This window comes from Monodelphis domestica, chromosome 7, assembly GCF_027887165.1.
Source record: "Monodelphis domestica isolate mMonDom1 chromosome 7, mMonDom1.pri, whole genome shotgun sequence".
NCBI lineage: Eukaryota > Metazoa > Chordata > Mammalia > Didelphimorphia > Didelphidae > Monodelphis > Monodelphis domestica.
The window spans coordinates 191,883,954-191,911,342 of NC_077233.1; the positions used below are offsets into that span (position 1 = coordinate 191,883,954).

Here is a 27,389-nt window from a genome sequence, read left to right on the forward strand (position 1 = left end):
TGTAGGGGAGGGGTATGGCATGTGGTCTTGGGGGGTAGGCACAGCACTCAATTTGGGGTAGAGGTAGGGTCTGGCACTCCATCTCTTAAAGATTCACCATCACTGATCTAAGGGTACATATCAGCCTATACCACTGCAGTATAAAGCAGACTCTTAATAGCCCTCTACTAACTTAATTCCATCAGAGCTAAGATTAGACTTAGAGAAGGAGCTCAACTTTGAGTAGTGTAATTTTACTGGGATAAAGGACAATTATATACGACTTGGTATTTCCATTTAGAAATACTAAATGAAGAGCTTAGGAATACTATGGCCTAGGTACACAAGGTAGGAATTAAGTTGATCCATGAATGATAGGATTTAGATGGTGAGATCTTTTTAGTCTGGTTTAAAAGTTTTAAAATGGCAAATAAAGTTATTTAGAATAAAAATAGCCAAGTCTCTGATATCATCAAAAGCTCTGAGTGACTAAGGGGTATCGATGTTGATATTTAGACCAATTATCTTGTAGAGTTTGTGGGTGACAGTACTAAGGCAATTTGCTTTTAAAGTCAAACCTATATTCTGGTCTAGAAATTCTATTCTAATTCTGGTTCTTATTTTGCCACTCAAGCTTTAGAGTAAGAGGATAGGTAGGGTCATAAATATTGAAGTTTTACCATTCAGTCATTTTCTATTCTACCTAAAAGCCTTACTCTCAAGGTTTATGTTCTACCTCTCCCTTCTCATATTCTGATCTGAGGAAACCCTTACAGATCCTCCAAAGCAATAAGACTTATTTTGGATCTTGACCAAACTTAGACTTTTGTTATTGCTTTAGAGAGAGGAGACACATATTAGATAAGTTCTTTGAACACTAGTGACATTTGTCACCTTCTACCTACAAGTATGTGTAAAAGAAAGGGCTTACATTATATAAAACTGAACTCCTCAATAAACTGTTGTATATGCATTCTATGTAGATGAACAAAGGGACTTCAATTTTTCAGCTTAAGTTTGAATTGAGATCATTAATGGCTGTATGTTCATAATAGTGAAAAAAAGTAAACTAGTGACTTTTACTCACAGGAATGGTGTTTTTTCTTCCTGATAATGGCCTGCTATAGAACTAACCCACTGAACTGAAGTCTAATAATTCATTTAAGCCATACTGTCATACTGAGTCATACTGAGAAACAAGTTTCTCAAGTTTATCCTATGAGAATTATAATAAAAGAATAAGACAAATAAGAACAATGGTTATTATAGGAGTAATATACCTAACCATACCTAATCTTCCTCTTTCCCAGCAAAGGCATACTGGACATAGGTGATGAGTATATGTTGAAATGTGAAGAATTGCTTATTTCTCATTCCATTCTATGTACTTCTAATTCATTAGCTTCCTCCAACTATTATTTGGAATCCAGTAATTATAACTACATTTATATAGTAGTCAAAAGAAAGGTAGGAATTCTGTAGGCTCTTCCATCTCACAAAGGAAATGGCTACAAAACCTGGCTTCACAAGGAATTAAATTTGCTACCAAGGGAGATTATGGTCACAGGAAATGGTTGTTAAAGTTAGCACTTAAAAACTACCACCACCAACACTTTCTGGGTTAGAGTCTAGGGACCGATAGAAGCCTGATAGTCTAATAAAACTATAGCTTTTTCAGAGATAGAATGGTATGATGGAAAGAGCACTGGCCTTGAAATAGAGTATCTGGGTTAAAATTCTGTCTTTGATGACATTTTCAGGACTTTGAGCAAGTCATTTAACTTCTATAGGCCTCAGCTTCCTCATTTGTAAAATGAGTGAGGTCAACTAGTTGGCTTCTAAGCCAACTAAGCCTCTTTAGACTACTCAGAGTCCTTTGGTTACATTGATTTTCTACAGTAGTAGGAGCTGAGAGCAAATACAAGCCAAGTCCAGACTAGAGTATTTCTCTGAACATATTTCCTATAGTAGACATTTATAAACTATAGGGTTAATGTATTGAGAAAGGACAAATGTATATCAAACTCTTCATTTGTCTAAGTCATGCCCATCATTTTTATCAAAAATGTATACTTTTATCTTTCACCTTCTTACTCAAGGAAGGTATACTAGTTCCAACTGATTTTAAGACAACATTAGGAAGACTTGCTTATCTATCTGCCATTAGTAATTCTATGAATTAAAAAAATTTAATATGTGTTGTAAGCTCAAAGCAAGTCCCAAAAGATTCTGGTCTAATGGCTTTAGTGATTTTATAGAAACATAAGTCAGGTTTGACAAGGGGGAAAACATTCAGTAGATTCTCTAAGGCTACTTACCACAGGAGCTCTCATCACTGCCATCACTACAGTCTTCATCACCATCACACTTCCACAACAAAGTAATACAACGGCCATTACTGCACTGGAATTGAGATGATTCACATTTTGTTCTTGTTCCTAAAGTTAGAAAGACCTTAGTTAAATCAATGTTTTTTTTAAAATAAGATAAGTATAGCACATTAAAAAATGTAAAATGAATAATTTTTACTATTAAATTTAAAGGGTTTTGTATAAAACCAAAATCAAAGTAACAAGAATAGAAGGGAAACAACAAATTGGGAAAACATTTTTATAACAAATTTCTCTGATAAAAGTCTCATTTCTCAAATATATAGAAAACTAAGTCAAATTTATAAGAATACAAATCATTCCCTAATTGACAAATAGTCAAAGGATATGGATGGTTTTCAGATGAACAAATCAAAGCTATCAATAATCATATGAAAAAAATGTCCTAAATCATTCTTGATCAGAGAGATGCAAATTAAAACAATTTGGAGGTACTACCTCAAACCTATCAGACTGGTCAATATGACAATAAAGGAAAGTGATAAATGCTGGAAAGGATGTGATAAAATTAGGAGACTAATGCATAGTTGGTGGAGATGTCCACTGATCCAACCATTCTGGTAGGCAATTTGGAACCTTGCCCAAACTGTGCATATCCTCTGATCCAGTAATGCCACTACTGGGTCTGTATTCCAAAGAGATAAAAAATGGGGGAGGGGGAGGCAGGGAAGAACCTACTTGTACAAAAATATTTATGGCAGCCCTTTTTGTGGTGGCAAAGAGTTGGAAATTGAGGGGATGCTCATCAATTGGGAAATGGCAGAACAAATTGTTGTATATGATGGTGATGGGATACTATTGTGCTATAAGAAATTATGAACAGGATGATTTCAGAAAGAGCTGGAAATACCTATAAGAACTGATGCAAAGTTAAATAAACAAAGTACATAGTAACAGCAACACTGATTAGCAACTTTTAGCAATACAATGATCCAGGAGAATTCTGAAGGACTTATGAAAAAGAATGCTTTCCACCTCCAGAGAAAGAACTGTTGGAGTCAGAATGCAGATCAGAGCATACACTTTTTCATGATTTAAGTTTATCTGTGTTTTTATTTGTGGGTTTTGGTTTTACACAAGTATTCTCTTAAAAAGATTAACAATATGAAAATGTTTTGTATCACAATACATGTATAATCCATATCAAGTTACTTATTATATCTGGGGTGGGGAAGGGAAAAGAAGGAGGGAGACAATCTGGATCTTACAACTTCAGAAAACTTGTGTGGAAAATTATTACACACCATTGGTAAAATAAAATATCTTTACAAAAAAAAAAAACAAAAAATAAGATAAGAAAAGAGGGCTTTCTATCTTGAAGCTAGAGATGCATGCCATCCTAGGTTCTTAGGGAAGTGGGGTTATGATACCCTCAGACTTATTTCATAGCAGCCCACCTTCTAGTACTTAGAGTTGGCCTATCAAGAGCCATTTCTCAATTACTAGTTTGGAAAATGAGCACCCTTTTAGATCTTCCTCTGAACTATCCTTTTTCTTATGAGGATAGCAACATCTTTCTAGTTCCATTAGATACATATCATCAGGTCTCTCCCTCTGCCTTATTCTATAAATTTGCACATTCTCATTTCTAGCTCCATAACATCCCTTGTACCTGAATCCTTTTCTCAACTCCCATGATCATATATGAACTACCACCTTAGTTTGATCAAACTTCATGACCTCTTGTCTGGGTGTCTATAATAGCCATCTGATTTATTTCCCCAATTCTTAGTCTCCCTTTTCCTTCCATATACCTTCCACAACTGCTAGTCTGATCATGATATTACCTGCTAATCTGATTATGGTATTACCTTGCTCAAGAAATTTCAGTAGACTTAAACTATCCTTAGGATAAAATGCAAGTTCAAAAGTATGACATTTAAAATCTATGCAATTTGGGTTCCAATACCTCTCTATGAATATTTCATATAATTCCCTCTTATGGATTCTATAGTCCAATTTGCATTTCATAAATTCTTTTACTTTTGTACATGTATTCCCCTGTACTTGTAACTTTCTCTTCACTTTTGCCACCTAGAATTCTTAACTTCCTTCAAGGTTTACCCCAGGTGCCACCTCCATCTTTTCTACTTCTTTTCTTCCCTGGTTGTTACTGTTCTCTCTGATGGTATGCTGGTAAATGTTTAACAACCATTTATTTGGAGGATCAGGGGTGGGGTGGGAACCAACCCTGAATGCATGACACTTAAGTTTAATCTGCATTATTAACATGTTCTTTATCACTTAAGCCTGGTCTTAAAAAAAAAAAAATCCAGTAAATCAAGCCCTGTGATTTGTAGCATTTACCTATTTCTGAGGTAAATGCTCACACTGAAAATTGAACAGTTGACTCCCTGGAGTCTATTAGAATTAGTTCTAGTACACTTTGGTTTTCTCCAATCTCAAATTACCTTCTATTTATCTCAGTCAATAAATACTTATTAAGTGCCAGTTTTGGGCCAGGTGCTAGAGATAGATAAAATGGGAAACGACAATACCTACCCACAAGTAGCTTACAATCTAATAGGGAAGACAACATGCAAACTAATGTATACAAAGCAAGTTATATACAGGATAAATAGGAAGTAACAGAGGGATGACACTAGAATTAAGAGATGGGAAAGGTTTCCTGTAAATGGGATTTTAATTGAGACAAAGGAATCCACAGAAGTCAGGCAGAGTTGAGAAGAGACCACATTCTAGGTATAAGAAGCAGCCAGAAAAAATTCCCAGTGCTGAGAGATGGAGTGTCTTGCTAGTTGAACAGCCAGGAAGTCCAGCAACACTGGATCACAGAGTACATTGTGGAGAATAAGATTTAAGAAGACTGAAAAGGTAAGAGGGGACTAATTACAAAGGGCTATGAATGTCAAACAGAGAGCATTTTGTATTTTATCTTGGAGGCTAGACACTAGAGTTTATTGATTAGAGGAATGTCATGATCAAATCTGCACTTGAGGAAAATCACTTTAGTGGCTGAATGGAGGATGAATTAGAGGAAGGAGAGATATGAAATAGCCAGATGCACCAGTGGGCTTTTAATAGCCCAGATGTGAAGATCAGTACTAGAGTGGTGGCAGTGTCAGAGAAGAGAAAGAGGCATATACAAGAGATGTTGAAATGATGAAAATGGCAGGCCATCATAATAAATTAGATATGGAGGATCAGAGACAAAAATGAAGGATAATTCCTAGATTTAAAGCCTGAGGGACAAGGAAGACAAGGTGTTGTCCCCTATAATAATAGAGAATGTAGGAAGAAGTAAGGGTTTAGAGGGAAAGACATAATTTCAATTTTGGATAAGTTAATTTAAGATGTCTTCTGGAGATCCAGATTGAGATGTCTGAAAGGCAGTTGGAGATGCAAGATTGGTGGTCAGCAAAGAGGTTATTTAGTTATGTGTTGCAAATTCTTAAAGGACAGGAATTATTTTTCCTTTGGCCTCGCTATTCCCAAGTAACTTGTAGATAAAGATCAGAACCTTACCTATAATCTGAAGTAGCTTAAATTTAAGCAAATGCTAATAACTTATTTGTACAATGCTCTAGGGTAGGGATTCTTAACCTTTCTTGTGTGCCATGACACATATATGGCAATCTATAGAAGTCTATATAACTCATTCTGAGCACAAGTTTTTAAATAAAAAATACATGGAATTACAGAGGAAATAAATGAAGATATGGTTATTAAAATATTTAAAAAGAATTTTTAGATCCCAAGTTGAGAACCTCTGCTTTGAGGTTAATCAATATTCTGCACAGCATCCAGATAAGGGGAATAAGTACATGTATCCCTATTTTATAGTCAATTAACATTTACTAAGCACCTGGTATGTGCCAGCAACTAAACTAAGCAATGGAGATATAAAGAAAGGTAAAAGCCAGGCCCTGCCTTCTGGGAGCTTACAGTGTAGATTGTAACATTTTATAGATAAGGGAACTGAGCTAGATTTGAGGGTACTTGCTCAGAATATCATAGATAAGTGGTAGGACTAGCTCAGGTCTTCTAATTTCATCCTCTGTTTTATAATATCAAATGCTTTAAAAAATTTCTCTAGATCTTATAGTGAGGTCATAAGCACAGTATATCAAAGTTAATTTTGCTTTAATATGTAACATCTGGAAAGGAGTTGCTCACTTTCTACAGTTCTTTATAAATACTAAGGCTATAGAGCATAGTTTATTTACTTGCTAGTCTAGTTTTTGTGAAATATTTAGAGCCTAGTAAAGCCCATCTAGATATCAGGACCAATACTTAACATAGTCTATAATCAGAGGTGTCAAACACAAATAGAAAGAGATCTTTGCATGATGTAGGGACTTAGAGTACACTACATATTTAATTTAGCTATGTTGTATTCCATATTTGTTTTATTAAACATTTCTCTGTTATATTTTAATTTCATTCAGGCTTAGAAGTTTTACAGCTGTGGTTTGATATCTCGTGTGTGTGCGTGTGCGTGTGCGTGTGTGTGTGTGTGTGTGTGTGTGTGTGTGTGTGTGTGTGTGTGTGTTTGTGTGTGTAGCCTGTCTTAGGGGGTACACGTCCTGTCTTCCTTGGTAAACGTCCTCTACAAATCAAGTTGTTTTGACTCTCAAACTTTCAGGTACTTTTGTTGGCAAGGTAAAGGAAGATGAAAGATGTGAGGGAAGGATTCCAGAGCTTTTTCCCAACAATGTCTAATCTGTAACTGTTCAGCAGCTGGGGTACATTTGTGAGAACAGATAGAACAGTGACAGGCACACACTGTTACTTACATTGATACAGCAATAAACAATCAACTGGGATGCTCATAGTAAAAGCTATGTATTCTTCCCAACAAATAAGAGAATTTTTCCATTAGAGAAGTTGGTATTTACAAGTTTAATACATCTGAAATAGGCAAGAGTTTTTGCTTCCAGGACAAGTTCATTGATAAAAAATTAATCTAAAATTGTTTAATGGAATTTTTTAGTGAGTTGTCATTTCTGTTATAAATTCTTCTCCAAGACTCTCCCTTATAATACAGTACAGTTTAACAAAACTAACTAATGGCAACTATACTTGGAAACACTATAAATATTAATCTTATTTAATTGTAGTCCCCTTTCCTAAGTAAGAAGGACATATGGTTTATTATGTCGTTTCTAGAACTATATTGCTTCCTTTAATTACTTATGGTTTTGGTTGCCTTTTGGTTTAGTATTTTCCTTTTTTTTTGGTTGTTATCATATATTCTCCTTTTAATGCTTATTCTGTTCCCTGTCAGACTGTAAGAGTTTTCTCATCCAAATAAGCAGGTGAATACCCATCAGGTTGAATCTCTGTGCTAAGTACTCTAGAGGAGAAAAAGTAATGAGTCTCAAGCTTTGACTTCAAGGGGTTTATTTTAGCTAGAAGGATAAGGCATACAGAGAAATCTCTATTCTACAAGATAATGTGTTGAATACTCTAAGTATCACAGAATGCTATGGAAGATGCTTCAAATTGCTCCGGCTGGTGATGGCTGTGCCATTTCCCCTTTCGTAATACGTGACAGAGTTGCGACCCTCTTTTTCCATCATTCCTATCACTACTTCACTGACCCACACTTCACTGTTTTTCAATTGTGAACTTGTATACTGATGTGCAAATTCAATTTCTTGTTACAGATTAAAAAAATGTATTTTGGAGATAAAGAAAATTTCTGTAGCAATAATGAAGCTCCATTTCTACAATGATTTGCTTTTGAAAGCTTTTAACTTCTAATATATTTGCCCATAAAGGAGGGGAAAAACACTGCAAGCGAGCCTGAAAATCCAAGTTTTGATAAAAATTTGTCCTCAGATCCTTTATTTGAGAAATAAGATTAGAATAGAGCAAGGGTTCTTAACTTTTTGTATGTCATGGACCCTTCTGGCAGTCTGGTGAAGGCTATGGACTCCACCTCAGAATAATGTTTTTGAAGGCATAAATTACATACGATTATGAAGGCAATATTGAAATACATTTAAAATGTTTTAAGTTCACGTAACCCAAGTTAAGAAGTGCCAGGCTAGATCAAAGGTTCTTTCTAAGCTTGTGGTCTTTAAAACAAGTAGTCCCAGGGGGCAGCTAGGTGGCTCAGTGGATAGAGAGAGCAAGGCCTAATGATGGGAGGTCCTAGGTCCTTAGCTGTATGACCCTGGGCAAGTCATTTAACCCCTATTGTTTAGCCCTTATTTTGCTCGTTTTCCTTGGATCCAAGTTCTTATTTTAAGATAGATGGAAAAGAAAAAAAAAGAAAATTTTAAATTGTGACTATTTTGAGTATCTCAGGGATCCTAGAAACACTAATAGATTGATTTTGGAATGAATTAGATTGCTCTTGCTATTTCAATAGCTATACAATCATCTTCTGACCTGATTTCTATGAATTTAGGCTTTAATTTAGGTTTGGCACTTCATAAAATTAGTGGTGGAATATCAGTTTTCCAAGAGGCTACCTATTTAATGATCATTGCCTTAATCTGTGATCATTCACCTGAAATTAATTTTTTTTAAAGAGTGGGTCAACAGGTCAGGACAACCCTGCTTCAGAAATTAAGAGTTGTCCTTTTGTTTTTCTTCCTAAGCATCATTATATTAGCTTATAGCAAACTATTTTCAGCCTGCATAAGTAAATTGCTATGGAAATGGAGAATCTAAACATTGAAGCTTTTGTATATAATTTTCAGCCTAGGCTTGAACCACTCTAGTCAGTGCAGCAGGGTAGTCTGTATCATGGATTCTTAACTTGGAGGTCCGTGGATAGATTTCAGAAGGTCTATGAACTTAGAAAGAATAAAATTCATCTTTATTTTCACTAACCTCTAATTGAAAACTAGCAATCCTTTAATTAAAAAAAATATTCTAAGAAAGACTCGATGATATTTTATCCAGCTGTCAAAGAGGTTCAGACACAAAAAAAGTTAAGAGCTCCTTATCTAGATTACATCTTGCCAGCCACAGCTGAGGCTTGCTTTATTAAAGTTATAGAATATTCCACTTAATCATCTTTTACATTTCAGCAAAATGTAATAATATTCCAATACCAGATGAATTATCAGGAAATTCACTGGGTTAAGTTGAGAGGATGAGAGGCCAATCAATTTAAAGACTTAGGGTACAGTCAGAAAATATGGCACTTTTGTACGTTTGCTTTAGAACTTGTTTTTTTTTTTTTTGGTCTGGGAATACATGCCTTCTGTTTCTGTATATTCTGTTACACCCAGCTAGAATAGGAGTATGCTGAGCAAAGTTGGAACCCAAATGCTAAACTGCCTTGGCTGCATCATGCTTTTATAGTCTCAGCTACTAACACTCACCTCCATTGGATCATTTCAGGCATTTTATCAAACAGTAGGAGTTTTATAGCTAAAAGCTGCTTACCCAGGAATGTCTTCCTTCACAGAATATATTACATAGGAAGTTGCCAGGCTGTTGGAATAAGTGAGAGAAAGCTAAGAGGCATGGCAGATAGAAAGCTGGACCTGGAGCCAGGAAGACTAGAGTTCAACTCTGGTTTCAGACAGGCTTCAGTAGGTTAGCTGTATTGGACAAGTTGATTAAATTCTCAGCCTTTGTTTCCTTAGATGGAAAATGAAGCTAATAGCAGCACCTATCTCCTAGGCTGCTGCGAGGATAAAATATGAATTTGTAAAGTGCTTAACAAACCTTAAAGTGCTATCAAAATGCATGTGGTGATGATGCTTTTTTACTTGTTAGTAAACTGTCAGTAAATATCTTCAATTAAAGTTTCATTCCAAGTTTTACTAATTCAGAACTGCTGGAAATACTTTTATAATAGACTCATTTTACATGTCAAAGCACTATGTACTATTAAAAAAAAGCCACAAATTTAAGTCAAGCTTACTTTGAACATTACTTTGCCTATTTTTAAAAAAACAGTAATGATTTTTTTAAAAAAGGGAAAAAAGGCATAAGAAAAATTAAACCAAAAGCCCCTAAAACACTAGGTGGTAGCCTCAAAGTTCCTATGCATGATTCCTTTTCACTTGATAAACATCGTTAGGTTGTCTCTATTACCATATTCTTATCTAACAAAGGTAGAATAGATTTTTATTCTCTATATGTATAATACATACAAAGACTCTCTCTCTCAACCCTCTACCTTCACATACTCAATTTAGAGATTTTCCTCTTAAAAAAGAAGGCTAAATGGATGAGGAACCACCCCCAAGATAACACCCAGGCATTGCCACTTCCTTCTTGTGAAAATCCTCTGTGTGTGTGTGTGTATGTGTACACAGCCTATAGATATATATCATATATACTTACCCTGCATTCTTCCTAGTTGTTTAGTATCAGACAGCTGTTCTGTCCCCTATCCTATAGATCTCAGGTGAATTGAAGCACTGTAACTCAATGCTTAGACTCACATCCCATGTTGGGTCACTGGCTTCAAGGAAAACTATGTTGCTGTGGGCAATGTTGAATAGGACTGTGTCTTTAAGTGTTGAAAGGGCTGCTTGGTAAAATAAATCCATGATCTAAGTACTGGGAGGAAGGGAAAAAATAGTATATCATTGAAGTTGAAATCAGCAAAGGTTTAGAAAAGGTGAATCAAGTAGTTTATAGAAGACGGGAGCATCCCAAGTCTCTAATCTCATCAAAATCTTAGTTACTAGGGGATGATAGGAGATGAAGGAATGAATGTGAGGGCTAGGAGCTGGGGTTAAACCCACCATCACAGCTGAGGGGAGGGTGGAGAAATAGAGAGGAAGGGGTGAGGGGAGAGAGACAAAGTCAGCTTTACAGGAGGCCAGCTCCTTGCAAGTGAAAGAAAGAAAAAGATAAAAAGAGAAAGCAAGCACCCAAATGACCGGGAGAGATAACCAAGAGGGCAAAACACACAGCACAATGATTATAGCTAGGTCTTCCATTTATTATGACAAAGAGAAAGATTTTTATAGAATGAAGAGTATTAAGCATTACATCATGTAAGGGTCATGACTTTCCCCACAGAATATTGTTTATGAAAAGACTTTACCAAAAATATTTCTATAGCACTTCTACAAACCTAAGCTATTGAGAAATATTGACAATAACTTGGGGCAGTGTCTGGATCATTTGGTCATGACATTACAAAAGCTTCTTTGGTCATCAAAATAATGAACAACTCAAGGGTGCCATGAGGTAAGTTTTCAGGAGTTCTCGTTATCTGAATTTCAGCCTCCACAATACTTTTGAGCTGCTATATTGAGATCCGGCTTTGCCATGAACCTAGGCAAACTCACAAGCATGTCTTTTATGGCTGCTTTTTCTCAATGGGTCTAATTTGTCTTAGGTTCCTTCACAAGGGGACATCCATAGTGAGATATAGAATAGTTTAACTTATAGTCTATGGGCTAATTCAATAAAATGATAGAGACTACCATGGTACTATTTTAAAATCAAGTATATATTCATAGCTGAGAAATTCTATTCTGGGCCAGCTTCTTATCAAACCACTTAAGCTTTGGGGTGAGAAAATACAGTCACAAAAATTGAGGCTTTGTCATTATTTAAAAAGGTATAAATTTACTCTATCAGATATTGAAGTTTATATCTTAAAAGTACTATGAGGTTTGTTGGACTTAAAAATGCTTAAATATTTATACCTTGATATATACTGTTTATAATATATTTATGTAATTAATATTTATATACCATATCACATATCATGCACCTGTAAATTAATATACAATTATCTATGATAAAAATACATTGTTCTACATATTGAAACTAGGTGATTCCAGTGTCCTAAATTGTGGGAGTTCAGCAATAACTAAGTTTAGGTATAAAGTATAAACTCCTTATTAAAGAAAAGGCTGGCCTGATGGAACACCAGTGCCAAGTATCAACTTTTCTCATCTCCTCATTGCTTGAGCCTACTACAATTCTCTACTGGAAACACTCAATTTATTTTGGCACTTCCAAGACAGCCAAGGGCATTTATTTTTAGTCTTGTTCATTCCCACTGCTTTCTTTAACTCCAATCTTTCTACACAGACTAAAATGTAGATTAGGATTCCTAATGCCTGCACTAGCATGCCAGAGGAGCAAAATAGTTTTTAGTAAAGGAGGAGGGGATTATATTTGAGGGAAGGGGCAAGGTTAAGGGACAAATGCCAAGACTGTTAAAAACTACTTTATATTCTAGCTCTAAGTCAGGTGTTTTGGAGAGAAAAAGATTGTACAAGGGTCATTTTCATACTGGCCAGTTAATGGAGGAAGGCATAGAACAGCCTGTCAAGAAAGTTGACCTTTCTCATTTAGGTATCCTTGATTAAAGTCTAATCTTTCTCTCTGTCCCTGGAAAACTCCTAGTTCACTTCCATGTCACTATTTACCAAAATAAATACTGGATATCTTTTTGAGGGGTCAGGCAGAAGTTGGTGGCCTCTCAGAGCTGCTGGTTTTCCTCCTAAAGTCTGAACTGCTGACCTGATGAATTTTAGGACACCTCATACTGCCTTCTAGGTGCTGCCATTTCCTTCTTTTGCTTGTGAAAGGACCATTTGAATACAGTAAAGCCTCATTAAATTCAGAAACCACTAGTTAAAAAGGTGATATTTGCTAAGCTAAAAAGGCAAGGTACAGCTTGTCTCTTAACTGAATTAATATAAAGATGGGGGAGGGGTGGAAGATAGTTAACCTACTTAAAAGAAACTCCTTACAAATAGAACCATCCTTATGTATACTGCCCATGGGTTAGAGGGTGCTGGAGTCAGTTCTAACGGATTGTTAAATTTTCAGTGTAATCATTTATGCCTGGGAAATAAGCAAATGCTACAAAATCAGGGCTTGGGGTTTTTTGTTTGTCTGTTTATTTGCCACCAACTGTCTAGACTTAAGTGATGGAAAAAATGTTAATGCCTATTAAACTTAAAAGTATATCCTGCATAGTTCTTCCTTTCCCTTGAGTGGCTAATTAAAAAAAAATAACCTTACATTCTGTCTTAGAATTGATACCAAGAATCAATTCTAAGGCAGAAGAATGGTAAGGCTAGGCAACTAGGATTAAGGAACTTGTTTAGGGTCATGCAGCTAGGAACTGTCTGAGGTTACATTTGAACCCAGGATCTCCTGTTTCCAGGCCTGGTTCTTTATCCACAGAGCTACCTAGCTGCCCCTCAAATCCAATTGATTGTTAGATATTTTGTCAGTGTACCTCGATAGTATAAATCTATTAAGTCCTTTATTTAGTACTACTTTAGCCATTATCAGAGATTATTTGAGTCAGCTATCAGATGACTATGCTAATGAGGTCTTGGTGTGTGATTTTAGAATGCAGATAGTTATAACTGTTCTGGGCACACAAGCAGGATTAGTGAGCCTTTTGTGTACTGAATCATAAGAAATAGGAGAGATCAAAGCTCTGCCACCATGGCTGGAAGATAAAGTGGATGCCCTTACACTGGCCACTTACATGCTTATATTAAAGGATAGTATTTGTTTTCAAATATTGATAAGTTTAGATACTTCTATGAGATATGTTTTCTATTGAACTATGATTGGGGACACGATGACCTAAGAGACAGAATGTGGATCTTCTCTCTTTTTTTATTATGGTAAGATCTAGATACCCATCTGACAATGAATTAATAAGAACAATTTTTAAAGATTGTACTTCAGACTAATTGCAAGGGAAAGCTAGTCTGAAAATGTTAATATCAGTAGGATGGAGAGTATTTGAAAGTCGTTGTAGGGAGTACTTAGATAGGAATAATGGGTTTTACTTCAGTTAGGAAGACCTGAGTTTGAGACATACCTGACACATATTGGCTATTCGATCTTGGGAAATTTACCTAACTTCTTTCTGCCCCAGAAAATGCTATGGTGGTTTTGCAGAACAGTTATCAGTCTACATTTCTAGAAAGACTTACCTCTCCCAAAATACAGGTCCAAACAAAAATACATTATACTCTGTTACCAGATCTTAAGCTGACATAAATCCATAAATGGCAAACTCCATATCAGCTTTGTATCCACCTATTCTACTCCATCCAATACAAATGTTTTGTATGTTAGAAGCACAATGGACTTTGAATATAACTAGCATTCTAGTAGGTAAACCATCTTGATGCCCTTCATTTTATTTTTTAAAACCCTAACCTTCTGTCTTCATTCCAAGTATCCATTCTAGCCAGAAATGTGGCAAGTGCTAGGCAATTGGGGTTAAATGGCTTGCCTACACAGTTAAGAAGTGTTTGAGGTCAAATTTGAACCCAGGTCCTCCTGACTCCAGGCCTGGCTCTTTATACACTAAGTCACTTTAGCTGCCACAATTGTCCTGCATTTTAAAATACATTTGCTAAGGTTCTTAAATGAAGTGATTTGGTAGTCTGAGGCAGTTGAGTACTTGAGTACTTAAAACAACTTTAAAGTCCTACAACAGACTAGCTTGGAGAGTAGGTAGAGAATACAGTATACAAAAGAGCATGAATCTAGGAACCAGAAGAGTCAAGTGTGTCCTATTTTCACTCTAATTTGGAAGCCTTGGGAAAATCATAGAGCATCTATGAGACATCGTTTCCTTATCTTAGAAACAGGGATAATTGTACTATTAACTTTAAGCATGAAGATCAAATGAAATCATGTGTATAAAATACTTAAAAAACCAAAGCACTTTAAACCAGTTATGCTAGATTTCCTCCTCAGGAGAATGGCTTAACTCCTATTCTTGTACTGAAGCCTCTAAAAATCTATCTCTAATCTACTTTTCCAATCAAATCTACTGCTACACTTCTCTACATGAGCTCTTCACTAAAATGAAGTAGACTGTCCACTCAAATCATGAGCATTTCCAACTCCATGTCTTTTATATACCATGTAAGGAATTTTGTCTTTTCCCTACTCCAATCCATTTTCCACTTAGCTGTCCAGAGATTTTCTTCAAGTGTAGAGGCCACATCATTTCCCTACTCCAGCCCTAGTGGCTTCCTTTTACAGCTAGCATTTTTAAATTTCGAAGATATTTTATTTTCCTAATCACATGTAATAATTTTCAACATAAGTTTTCTGAAATGATCAGAGCCACATTGGCTCCCTCCCTTCTGTACCCCCCCTCTCCAAGATGGTAAGCAATTTGATCTGGCTTATACATGTATTATCATGCAAAACATACTTCCATATTGGTCACTGTGGTAAGAGAATACTCACATAAAACCACAACCTGTACTTAGCCTTTAAAATCATTCACAACCTGGCCCCACCCTCCATTTCTAGTTTTGTTATAACATTTCTCCTTCATGTAGTCTGCTCCAGAAAGACTAGCTTTCTTGAGGGCACAAGACCCTCATCTTCCTTTTCTGAACTTTTGCATTGGCCATAAACTAACTTCTCACATCTGCCTTTTGGATTCCCTCATTTCTTGCAAAGCTTATATTGAGTACAACTTTCTGCATGAAGCCTTCCTTATCCCACTGGTGATAGTGCCCGCTCCCATCCCATTCCTAAAATTACCTCATACCCCTCCTCATAGACTGTAAGGGCCTGGTGGGCAGGGATTGTAATTTCTCTTCATATCCTCGGTGCCTAGCAGGGTGTCTAACAAGTGGAAGATTAACATTTTCCATACAAAAAGATTAAATACCTAACAACAACAAAAGTCTGATGAAATGAACTGGGGATGAAAAGTAATAGTCCTTGTTTTCAAGGAGTTTATACTCTAAGGGGGAGAAGCATGGAGGAGCATAAGTTTGGTATGCAAAGTCAGAATTAAACTTTGATAAAGAAAATTTTAGATTTTTAAGATTGCTATTAGAAACCAGGGAGATCAAAAAAGGAATGGGGATAGGAGATCCATCTAAATGGGGGCTTGACAAGTTTTTGGTAGTCAGAAATATGGAAGAAATATCTTTATAGGTATGGGGGAAAGGTTTTTGTGAATGCCCAGGGGTGAAGGAAGAACAAGAATAGGAAACACTTAATAGCTCAGTTTGGCTAGAAACTAGAATAATGAAGGGCAACACGTGATAGTATAAATTGGGAGCAGAGTACACGAGTTTAAATCTTGCCTATAACCCCTGTGACCCCTGAGGGTTTGATGTCACTTAATCAGAGCCTTAAAGTGCTCATTCTTAAAATGAGGAATTTAAAAAAAACCTACATCACAGTCATTTAAGGAGAGCCTTTTGCATGCATTGCACACTCTATGTGTGGGTCATTATTAATAAAAGCCCAAAGAGTTGGTTGGTGTCAAATCATGGAAGACCTTATATAAAGGGTTTATATTTCTTCCAATAGATAATGGGGAATAATTGGAAATTTGAGCAAGGGAGTAGCATGGTCAGATTATACCCATTAAAATCTTTGGCAGTTGTGTGAAGAGAGAAACAATCAGAGCTTGCTTGGTGTCTTCTGTAAGGTCTAGGCCATTGTGGAATAAGGGCATGATTGATGTAGGATGTTGGTAATGAGTGTAGAGGTTTTGGTGATTTGGGGGAATTTTCTTTTTTTCCTCTAGAATCCACTTGAATTCCATTGACCTATTTAGACCCATCCCCAGTTCCATCTCCTAAAAACTTGCTGAGTATTGGAGCCATTAGTGGTTTCCATCTCCTTTCCACTCCTATATCACCTTTCCCAACTAGGAAGAAACTTTAGGGACAGGAACAGGTTCTCAGAACAATATTTTAGCATTTGAAGAGTGTAAATCCCTAAACTTCTTAATCACACAGCATTTTGCAGATATCCATCTGTGGAATGGATTACCAAAATGGTAATCAGGAGAATGAAAACTAAATGTCCTCAAAAGTGATCTATTTTATAGACATTAGGGATTCTTAACTTTTTTTGTATCATGGTTCTTTTTGCAAATAAGCATTTTTAAACCTTAATATCAAAGGAAACTGATTATACTGAAATACAGTTATCAAAATAGTAAAAAGATAAGTTCATAGACTTCTTGAACTCATTCATAGATTTAAGCCTTATTAGGAGATTAAGAGCCCAGCTTCCCATAACTTCTATATTTTCTATTTTATTCTCAATGAATGATTAATAAGGCTAAAAGGATCATTTATTTAGAGAAATAAGAGATCTTTAGAGGCTACCAAGTCCAACTTCCTTATCTTACCTATGTGATCCAGAGGAATGAAATGATTTACCCAGGCTGGTAGAGGAAGCATTCTAAACTCCAAAGCCAGTGTTCTTTACACTTCAGCACTGAGGTTTAATTTTTGTATTACTAGTGCAACAATAAGAGTTTAGAAGAAAGAAAGCATCTCAAAGGGGGTAATCTAAAAAGTCAGGAGCATGAAAACAATGTTTGTAACAGAGAGAAAATAATCACAAATTAGGCACCCTAGCTTTTAGTCCATTAGGTTAATGCCCTTAAAGCTGCCAGTGGGCAACTACAACAACTTCTTTTTTTATGCTACTTCAAAAGTCCGTGGGTATTAGAGCTACTGCCTCGGTAAATAACTTGGACATTTTCACTCCTGCTGTAAATTTAAGACAACTAGAAGTTGTAACTTGACATTTAAAGTCATCTACTAACTGCCTGGAACACTCCTTTCCAAGTGCCAGTCTACAAAACTTTAAATGATCAAACAAGGCCTCACTTCTTTAAAGGGGGGAAAAACAATTTACTCTTCTCTCTGCATCTTGATTCTCCCTTCTGCCCCAAATCATGCTTCCCAACTTCAGTGCTGCCCAGCTCTGACTACAGAGGGTCAAATTTATAATGACCAAGTTAGCCTTTACTGGTTTGTAAGATAATTTGTCCTAGGAAAGTAGTCTAGCAACCTTTTGTCATCCAGGTTACATAAATATTTCAAAAAACTATATTAGTATTTCAGTGTATTCCCCCTACCCCTCACCCTTCTAAAGCCTATTTAGTCCTATGATCAAAGATCAAGTTTTTTACAGAGTTTGTGGCATTTTGTGACCATGTTCCTACCTCTCTGAGGAAAGAACAGGTGTATCCTCATGATTCATCAAGATTCAACTTTTACAAGCTGAATTTTGAGAATAAATCTACAGGATTCCTTTTATTATAGGAGCAGTGAAACAAATACTTAGGTACTGGCCATTTACTTTCAGGACTCATGACAACTGATTTCCTATGAAGCATATTAGCTGTGTGGCCCTGGGCAAGTCATTTATTCCTATGTCTCAATTCCTCATCTGTAGAAGGTAATGGCAGATTACTCTAAAGTTTGATGATTTTTGTTGTTGAGGAGAAAGGAGGTATCTAAGGCACACCTATTGTTATTTTTCCCAGATATGTTTAAAAGATAATTTTCTTAGAATGTAACATGTTGGGCTCCCCCTCTCACCCTCACCTTTCTTTTCAGTAAGTCTTCATTGCCTGTTCTTTTCTTCTTACCTCTCCCTCAAGAAGATGATTATTTTAGTGGTTGTAAAATTGGCATCTAGACTAAGACTGCAGGAAGAATCCATAGCATATACCCCTTAGGGAACTGTGTTCCCCTTCATAGGTTTTTAGTTCCTTTTTTTTTAAACCCTTACCTTCCATCTTGGAATCAATACTGTGTATTGGGGCTAGGCAATAGGGATTAAGTGACCTGACCAGGGTCACACAGCTGGGAAGTGTCTGAGGTCAGATTTGAACCTAGGACCTCCCTCTCTAGGCCTGGCTTGAAATCCACTGAGCTACCTAGCTGCCCCCTTTAGTTGCTTTTGACTAAATGAATTCCATAGTTTGATACATTTTTTAAAATGTAGCATTGTTAACTCTAGAGCTCTCTCCAGGTAGGAAGGAGACAGGATGATGACATACCACTATTTCTTTGTAGCCACTAAATAGAAACTGTAACATCTCTAATAAAGCAAATAAAATTTAATTGTAGTTAAGCTAAGAGCCTCACAGAAAACTTTATTTAAAAATTCCTAAGTTTTAATATATTTATTATTGTACACAGAAACCAGCTTTATATATTTAGCATCATGAGCTTGTCACTATTGTAACAACTATGATCTTGAGGTTATTACCTTTCCTTTGCCCACCTTGGGGCAAAGAAGTTAAAGATATATGCCCTTTCCATACAACATAATAGTTATATTTGCTTAGTTGTTTCAATTACTTAAGCACTCACATTCTAGTTTGTTTTTTTTTCCTTACCAGGTCACAGTAATATATATATATATATATATATATATATATATATATATTCTGAGAAATGGTCCATAGACCTCACCAGACTGCTAATAAGGCCCAAAACACACAGAAAAGTTAAAAACCTCTGCTCTAGCAGTTTATAATGGGTTAGTGTTGCTTGTACTGAGAATTGTTATTAGGCAGCAAGACTCATGTAGAAAAAAAGAAAAAAGACAACTGTCCAAATAATAACTAGAGCAGTACTTTAAGACTTGCAAGATATCTTAATATATTTACTTTTTTTTTATCCCCGTAACAATTCTATTTGGTAGAAGTATCTTAAATAAAAATAATCAGTTTTTCTTTTACTACTCAACAGAAAGCCAAGGTCTGTACAGGTTTAAAAGTAAATGCTGGGTGAGCAAGGAAGCGAGAGTAGTTAAAAATAAATAAATAATGATCATGCTGGCATGTCAACCTTCCCTGCACACCCTTCCCTTTCCCAAGAGATGATCCGTCTTAAGAAGTTCTGGAGATGATAGAACCTTCCCACAAGCCTTTTACATTTTATGGCAAAATATGTTAAATTATTACTTCGAAAAGTTAAGAGCTGGACCTTACTGAAAAAAAATGGATACAGTAACCAATCGCAGAAGGTAGGGGAAAGGAACCTGTCCGAATTACAGAAGGATGCTGCTTAGAATACTCTTTGGTGACCAAGATGAGAGTGGGCAGTTTTGAAGATGAAAGTTACACAGTTCAGTTTTTTTGCTCTTCAGATCTGAAGTTGTTTTTCTTAAAAACCCAAATTCTAAGGGGCGGGTTGGCGATAGTTTTGTCCTCCTGCCTCTAAGTAAACGCCATCTGGGACCCCGAGCCTCAAGCCCTGAATTCGGAAATTCTCCTTCCCCTACTTCAACTCTGCTTCCAGTCAACCGCCAACTTAGCGCCTCATCAATCCTTTAAAACCCCTTGGCCAGAAATTCCTGGGTCCTTCTAAGGACAAAGATGAAGTATGAGATATCATCGGTCGTCCAAGGTGTGAAGAGTAGTCCATAAAACCTCTGTACCTGGGGTAGGACAACAGACTGTATCACCTTCCTCTTCCTCCTCTCATTCCAAAAGAAATCAGGCCACATAATTTCGTGCTATTTCCTTTTGCTCTATTGTTTGGAAAGAACACTAATTACAGTCGCTAGATTTCGGACTCTCTTCCTGTCTAGGAAAGACTCCTGAGAAAGCCGCAGGACGACCAGAATGGAATTAAGTCCTGCATCTTCCACACCCCCCTCCCCCTCAGTATAGAAGGCCCGGGAGCCTTTTTATTGGAGGGTGGGGGGAAATTAGAGAAAGGAGGTAAGGATGGCGCTATCAGAAAGGACCTACTTTAAAAGCCTCTGCTCCCACCCCACATCCCAGGGAGCGACCTGCCCTAGACTGGGACTACTCAAGCCTAGCAGAAAGCACAATTTACACTGTTCCCTCCCTTACACAAGCGAGCGAGCAAGAGAGGGAGACTCCGAACGTGCGCCTGCTCACGGCAGCTGTAGTACTACTCACTGGGCAGGGTACGACTTCACCACCACCACCCACTCCCTAACCCCCTAGCCGGCCGGTCCTCCCCCACTCTCAGGGCAGCTCTGGAGGATCACTCCAAGAAGCATTCGCACCGGGTTCTAGCTTGTCCTTTACCTCCCTTCTTCCTCTTACTCCTTGGGGAGGAGAGAAAACCATTGTTGCAATCGTTCTGAAGCTCACGTTCAGGGAGTCCCCGAAGAGGGTTGATCAAGGAGAATACGATTTCTTTCGATCTTCTTGGATTTAAGAATGTTTTTTTTTTTTGGGGGGGGGGAGGGGGGTCATCAGTCAAAGTGTGATTTTAAAGTCACATCAGGATCTTACCATCTCTCCTGTCGACCACCTCCTTTTCTCTCTTCCCACCCCCATGGCACTGACAGGCAGAGGGGGCTCTGGGGCGCCGCCAGGGTGGGCAGGGAGAAGACAGGAAGGGAAGGAGTGATGAGTAGAGACGAGAAAGGGAAATCACACCTAGGGTTATTTCTCCAGGGCCAGCAAACTCAGGGTGCCCCATTCTCACTTACCCTCCACAGTACTGAGCTCTCCAGACAAACACCACATCGCGACTAGGAGCCAGAGTCCCCAGAGCGAGGACGTGCCCATGTTGCCCGGCTCCTGCTGCTGCTCCTGGGCTGCTGGTGGTAGAGGTGGTGCCGACACCGCTCCCTGGCACAAGTTAGCAGCCCTTAGGAAAGGGAGACGGGGACAGGGCCTGGGGGTGGGGGGAGGAGGGGAAAGGGGGAGGGGAGGGAGAAGGTAAGGGAGTTAAGAGGGAAAGTGGGGGAGGGAAGAAAAGAGGATCTCCCCCTCCCCTACAACTTGCACAATATCCCCCCCTCCCCACTAACCAGTCCACCTCCCCCTCACTGTTGCAGCTGTGCAAAACCCAGCCTGCTAACCGAAAATAACGCAGGCGATGCAGAGGAGGGGAAGGAAAGGGTGAGGGGGTGGGGAAGGGAACCGAGGAGAGAGCCGGAGCCAGGAGCCGAGCACAGCGGCGACTGTAGAGGGGGGTAAAGGGAGGGAGAAGGAGTGAGAGTGGGGGAGCGGGAGGAGTGGTCAAGGAGGAGGAACAGACGCCGGCAGACTTCACCCCTCCCCCCACGCCCGGCTCTTCTTATACACCCCAACCGGGTGCCTAAGCTCTGGGTGTCTGTGTGTGTGTACGTATGTATGTGTGTGTGCATGCGTGTCCGTGGTGGTTGCTGCTCCAGCTGCCGGGCCGGGGCTGCTCCCCTCGTCCGCTCGTGACTCACTGGGGCCCTGTGTGGCTGCTGGTTGGCTCGCGCGCCTCTCGCGCCTCCAATCCCCCGTGCCTGCCCTAATTTCCTGATCCAGGGAACCTGCCGCTACTGCCGGCGCTGCTGCAGCTGCTGTGCGCTCCATACAGTAATTACTGTACCCTTCTGACTGCTCGGACGTGAGGTGGCAAAGCCAGCCGCCGACAGTAGCTACAGCGGGCAATCTCAGCTACCCTCAGCACCACCATCATCACTTTTGCCGGGCTTCCATACAGGTGACCGCTGGGTTTTACCTGCTGCTTTTATGGATCAGCAAACGTCCCTCTACCTTCTTTTCCTTCATCTTCCAGGGACTTAACACCCCTCTCCCCCCAAGAGTGCTTATTACAGGAAGAATGGTAGGTAGCCTCCTAGTGTCCCCTCGTCTTGGGTAATGCAGAAGAGGGGAATAGTCCGTCTTGCATGGGGAAGGGGATGCCTGTTAAAAGTGCACTTTGGAACAGCAATTTGCTAAAAATAAATGTCTTTGAGTGTTTCTGTGAGCATGTGGTTTGTTCTCTGTAATAGGAAAAAAAAAAGACTAAAATAACCCAGGCTGGTATGGAGGAAGGAAATTGCCAGCTATGCATTCTCTCATCAAGGATTTTAGTTAATTGCTAATTGCACAAAATGATAGTTGGAGGTGCTGTAATTAAAAACTTAACCTTTTATTGAGAGGGGAAGCAGATTTTTGCCTGATACACTTTGGAACATTCGATTACAAGGCTTTAGAAACAAAATAAGAAGATAAAGGTAAGAGCCCTATTAAAAATTTTGGGTTTGCTCTTGGCCATGCTGTATATTTCTAATTTTCCTATTATTCTTTCCTATTTCCCTTAACTTCTTTCTTCCACTTGAGTTGCCTTGCTCAGTTGTTGCTGACAACAGAAGTATCCGAGTTTTAGAGAACACATCACACAAACTCATGGAAAAGAAATGCTAATAGCAAGACAATCTTTGAAAGTGGTGTAATTCTTATGAACTATTCTGGGTTCTTTAGAACAAATGATAGCTTGGACTTTTAAACTGGGTCTTTTCTGTTATGATGTGTGTGTGTGGGGGGGGGGGGAGTGTTGTGAATAATATATTTAACTATAACCAGTAGAGATTGAGATAACATATTTACTCAGATCAGAGTTATCCATTTGGGGCCTGATAAAGATGGAGAGTTTTTAAGAGACTCTCATATATCTCTCTTCAACTGAATGTAGTTATTATTCCTTACTCTCTTATCTTCATTTGTCTGGCCCAAATTCAAATTACTCTTTTTGCCATTTGATCTTGTGATCCTCCCCACCCCCATTATAGTTAAAATAAATAAATTTATTTAAAATTAAATTAAATAATAAAGCATGCTGCATATAAGATGTGACAAACATTTGAATAATGACAGATTTTATAATATACAGTAAAAATTCAATTTTGAATTAGAAATAGAATATAATATTTTAAAGTGGGAGAAGGGATTAGATTCATTGAATCAACCTCTTTCAAAGCTTAGACATCATCTTGTGACTGATAGGGGTCAGCTAGGGTTTGACATGAGGTATGTCCTAGTGCAACCCTTTCATTTTCCTAAGTAGAAAAGGTGTGAAGGAAAGGCACATTTTGAGATTTACTCTAGAAATAGTTTTATTGCAAGCTTTTAATACTTCACTTGAAATTAAATATGCACTAAAGACTGAAACCTAATAATTACTACCAAAAAATGAATTTCTAACTCAAAGGTTTTATTTGTTAAAGAATCCAAAATGTTAAAGCTCAGATAACACTTCAGTTTAAATGACTTTCCTTTGTAACTAAGTCAGAAGGAAACAACATTTTTAACTTTGCCATTGATTTGCTTTATAACCTTGGAAAGTTATTTTGTCTTTTGATACTTCAGTTTTTCCCACATGTAAACTTGCCTCCAAGCTAACTCACAAGAATATACTAAGGATTGTCAAGATAATGGATCTCCCTGAATGATGGTAATATATAAGTAACCTATTACTGGATCAGATTAGAGAAAGTTATAGGTCTTAATTTAAAAACACAGGAAAAGGGTGGAGAATTTCAAACTGTTAGCTTTAAGTTTGACATTGATTCCTGGCAAAAATGCAAGAACACTTTATTAAAGAGATGATGATTTAGCATTTCAAAAGGGATGTAGTGATTGGATCCTTCCAGTGTAGCATCATTTTCCCTTTTTTTCACCAGTTACCAGACTGCTAGAAAGGGGACTGCTATTTATACTTGGATTTTAGTAAAAAACCACAAAGTCCCCCATGTTGTCCTTTGTGAATAAGATAGAATAACTAAGGTAGATTCAGATCTGGTTCCTTATGGGATTTATACCAACTTGGACCATTCTGGGGATACAGCGATCTTTGGCTCTGTGGAATTCAACTTTTTTATGAATAACTTAGATGGAATGTTTATCAAATTTGCAGAAGGCATGAAGCTTGGAGGCATGTTGAAGACACCAGAAGATGGGATCCAAAAAGATCTTGACAAACTAGATTGATGAACAAAATCCAATAAGATGAATTTGAATTGAATTAAATGTGAATAATCCTATTTATGAATTTAAAAATGAACCACACAGGTATAGAACAGAGGATGCCTGGCCAAAAAATAGTTCCTGCTCAAGAAGTTTTTAGGAATTAAGTGTAGCACACCAGCAGCAGCAGCTACAATAGCTAAGGTGATTTTTAGGCTACATTAAGAGACATAGTTTTCAGAACAAGGGAAATAAAACTCTTCTATTGGATTTTGTCCTTGTTAGGTCACATCTAGAGGATGGCATTCAGTTTTGGGTAAAAAATTTTAGGGAGGATACATTAATCAAATGAAATAAGGGCTATGCCATAGTAGAATCAGTGGAAGGGAAGAATATTTCGTTTTTGGAATAGAAGATGGGGTGGGACATGATAGCTGTCTTCAACTATTTGACAGGTTATTATATCAAAGAGATTATTCTTTCTTGGTCAGAGGATGAAGCTAAAATCCATAGTTGGAAACTGGAGTAATGCAGAATTACTTTCAGTTTTACAGATATTTATTAAGAACATTTATTAGAAACTAAGGATACAAAGACAAGCTAGGTGGCACAACAGATAGAGCATCCAGCCCTGGAACCCGGAAGACTCATCTGACAACAGACACAAGTTATCTGACCCGTGGCAAGTCACTTCATCTTGTTTGCCTCAGTTTCCTTATCTGCAAAATGAGCTGAAAAAGGAAATGACAAATTACTCCAGTACCTTTGCCAAGAAAACCCTAAATAGGTTTTGTATTCAACTGAATATAAAGTCAAAAAGAAGAGAAAAAGGTACTGTTTTCAAGGAGTTTACACTCTACAGGGAACCTGCACATAAATCCTAAGTAACTTTGAGACAAAAGATAGCAATAACTAGGGGACATAAGGAAGACTTCTTGGAGGTGATAGCAAATGAAATGAAGCATGAAGGCAAATAAGGATTTAAATACAAAGTTGAGGAACTTGTTATGTTCCAAGCATTAGCTGGGGGAGAAGAGATGACTTGTATAATTTCACAGACAAAGGAGATGGAATGTTGAATTTGGGGAATAGCTCAGTATGCCTGGAACCTAGAGTTGGATGGATTAGGTACGGAAAGGTAAGTGAAGAGGGAAGTGACATGTTCAAGACTATACTTTAGGAGGATCATTTTCCTAGCTGAAAGGAGGATGGATTAGAGAGGAGGAAAGAATGGAAGCAGGGAAACCACTTAGGAGGTTACTGTAATAATCCAAGGGTGAGATGATAGAGACCTCAGCCAAGGTGACTGTGAGAGTACAGAGAAGATGATATAAAATATCTGGAGATAGAATCAATACAATATGATAATCGTTTGGATATCGGAATGAGAGAGTTGAGGATTATGTCGAGGTCATAAATGTGAGATGACTAGATTAGTGTTGTTTTTCACAGAAATAAGGAAGTTTGGAGATGGAGTAAGTTATGGAGAGAAGATGGGCTTTTTGAACATTTAAGAGTTGTAGATGCCTAGGGGGCATGTATTTGGAGTTGTCTAGCTGGCAGTTCTCAATATGGGAATAAAATTCTAGTAAGAGATTGAGAATGTATCTGTAATTGTTGGAGCCATTTTGATGGACATAAATCAAAACAAGTGGATGATATCACCAAAGGGGAGGATAAAGAGGAAGGAAAATGGAGCACTGTGAGGTTAGAGGACAGGAGATGGATGATTCAGCAAAGGCAACTGAGAAGATAAGAAAACTAGATGAGAATGGAATCATGGAAGTTAAGGAAGAAATGTATCTGGAGAAGGAGTGATCAAGAAGCATATGGACAGAGGAATAGTCATTGGATTTTTATCCCTTAAGAAAATGTTAGTAGTATTTTGAGAGATCTATTTCAATAAACTTGTGGTATCATAGGATAGATTCCGAATTGGGGATACTTTGAAGACATAAGAAACATTGGAATAGCTACTGAAAAGGAAGCATTATAGAAAATCAATCAGCTGGCCAAAGGTAGAATGGGCTTCCTGGAATAGTATTCTCTTTTCAGGGTATTTTCCAAGTAGAGGCTGAATGACCATTTACCATGGATATTTAGAGAAGATCCAGCTTCAGATATGGGTTGAACCATATGACTTTTGAGATCTTGTCCAAAGCTTTGATACTGAGAACATTAATTGGTATGTGTGCATTAAGTTAATACACTAAGTACATAAATGATATAAAATATGAATTTGTCCCAGTGGAGATGAGTATAAATGACCTGGCCTGGGAATAATGAACTTGATGTTGTCTATTTAAATATGAGGAATTTAACAAAAATTCTTTGAGCCAATGACTTAATGCATATTATGTATTCAGCTTTCTTTTCAACTCATCCTAAAATGAGGAGCAAATAAGAGATTTGTGGTTTTAGGAAGGGAAATATTGATAAAGAATATGCCATTTACAGTGTTGATAATGAATAATCAAGTCCCTATAATCCAAAATAGCCTTGTTTCTACAATGATCTTCCTTCTTTTCTCTTCCAGCATTCTCCAGTCAGTGTGGTTACAGGGTGGCTCCAGCATGTGTATGGGTTAGGAGCTAATGAAAAATACCCTGGGTAAATTTTATCCCAAACTGTTG

General features: G+C 37.7%; 1 protein-coding gene and 1 long non-coding RNA gene across 6 annotated transcripts in view; one reads left to right on the forward strand and one right to left on the reverse strand.

The window, feature by feature from the left end:
• VLDLR (very low density lipoprotein receptor) overlaps positions 1-27,389 on the reverse strand; it is a 74,006-nt gene that overhangs the window by 24,171 nt on the left and 22,446 nt on the right. Inside the window, exons 1-3 of one of the 5 annotated variants that reach the window (XM_007498594.3) lie at positions 22,251-22,336; positions 21,519-21,706; positions 2,298-2,417 (exon numbers count right to left, since the gene is read on the reverse strand). In XM_007498594.3, coding sequence (XP_007498656.1) covers positions 2,298-2,417; positions 21,519-21,597 — 199 coding nt within the window. In that variant the 5' untranslated portion in view covers positions 21,598-21,706; positions 22,251-22,336. Of the gene's footprint in view, positions 1-2,297; positions 2,418-21,518; positions 21,707-21,893; positions 22,003-22,250; positions 22,337-27,389 lie in introns of those variants that run through there. The other 4 variants (XM_056806216.1, XM_007498592.3, XM_056806215.1 and 1 more) reach the window with 4 other exon arrangements.
• Positions 22,543-27,389, forward strand: part of LOC130455571 (uncharacterized) — a 70,735-nt gene continuing 65,888 nt past the window's right edge. The window contains exon 1 of the long non-coding RNA XR_008913647.1: positions 22,543-22,633. This is a non-coding gene — a long non-coding RNA (uncharacterized LOC130455571). The remainder of the gene's footprint in view (positions 22,634-27,389) is intronic.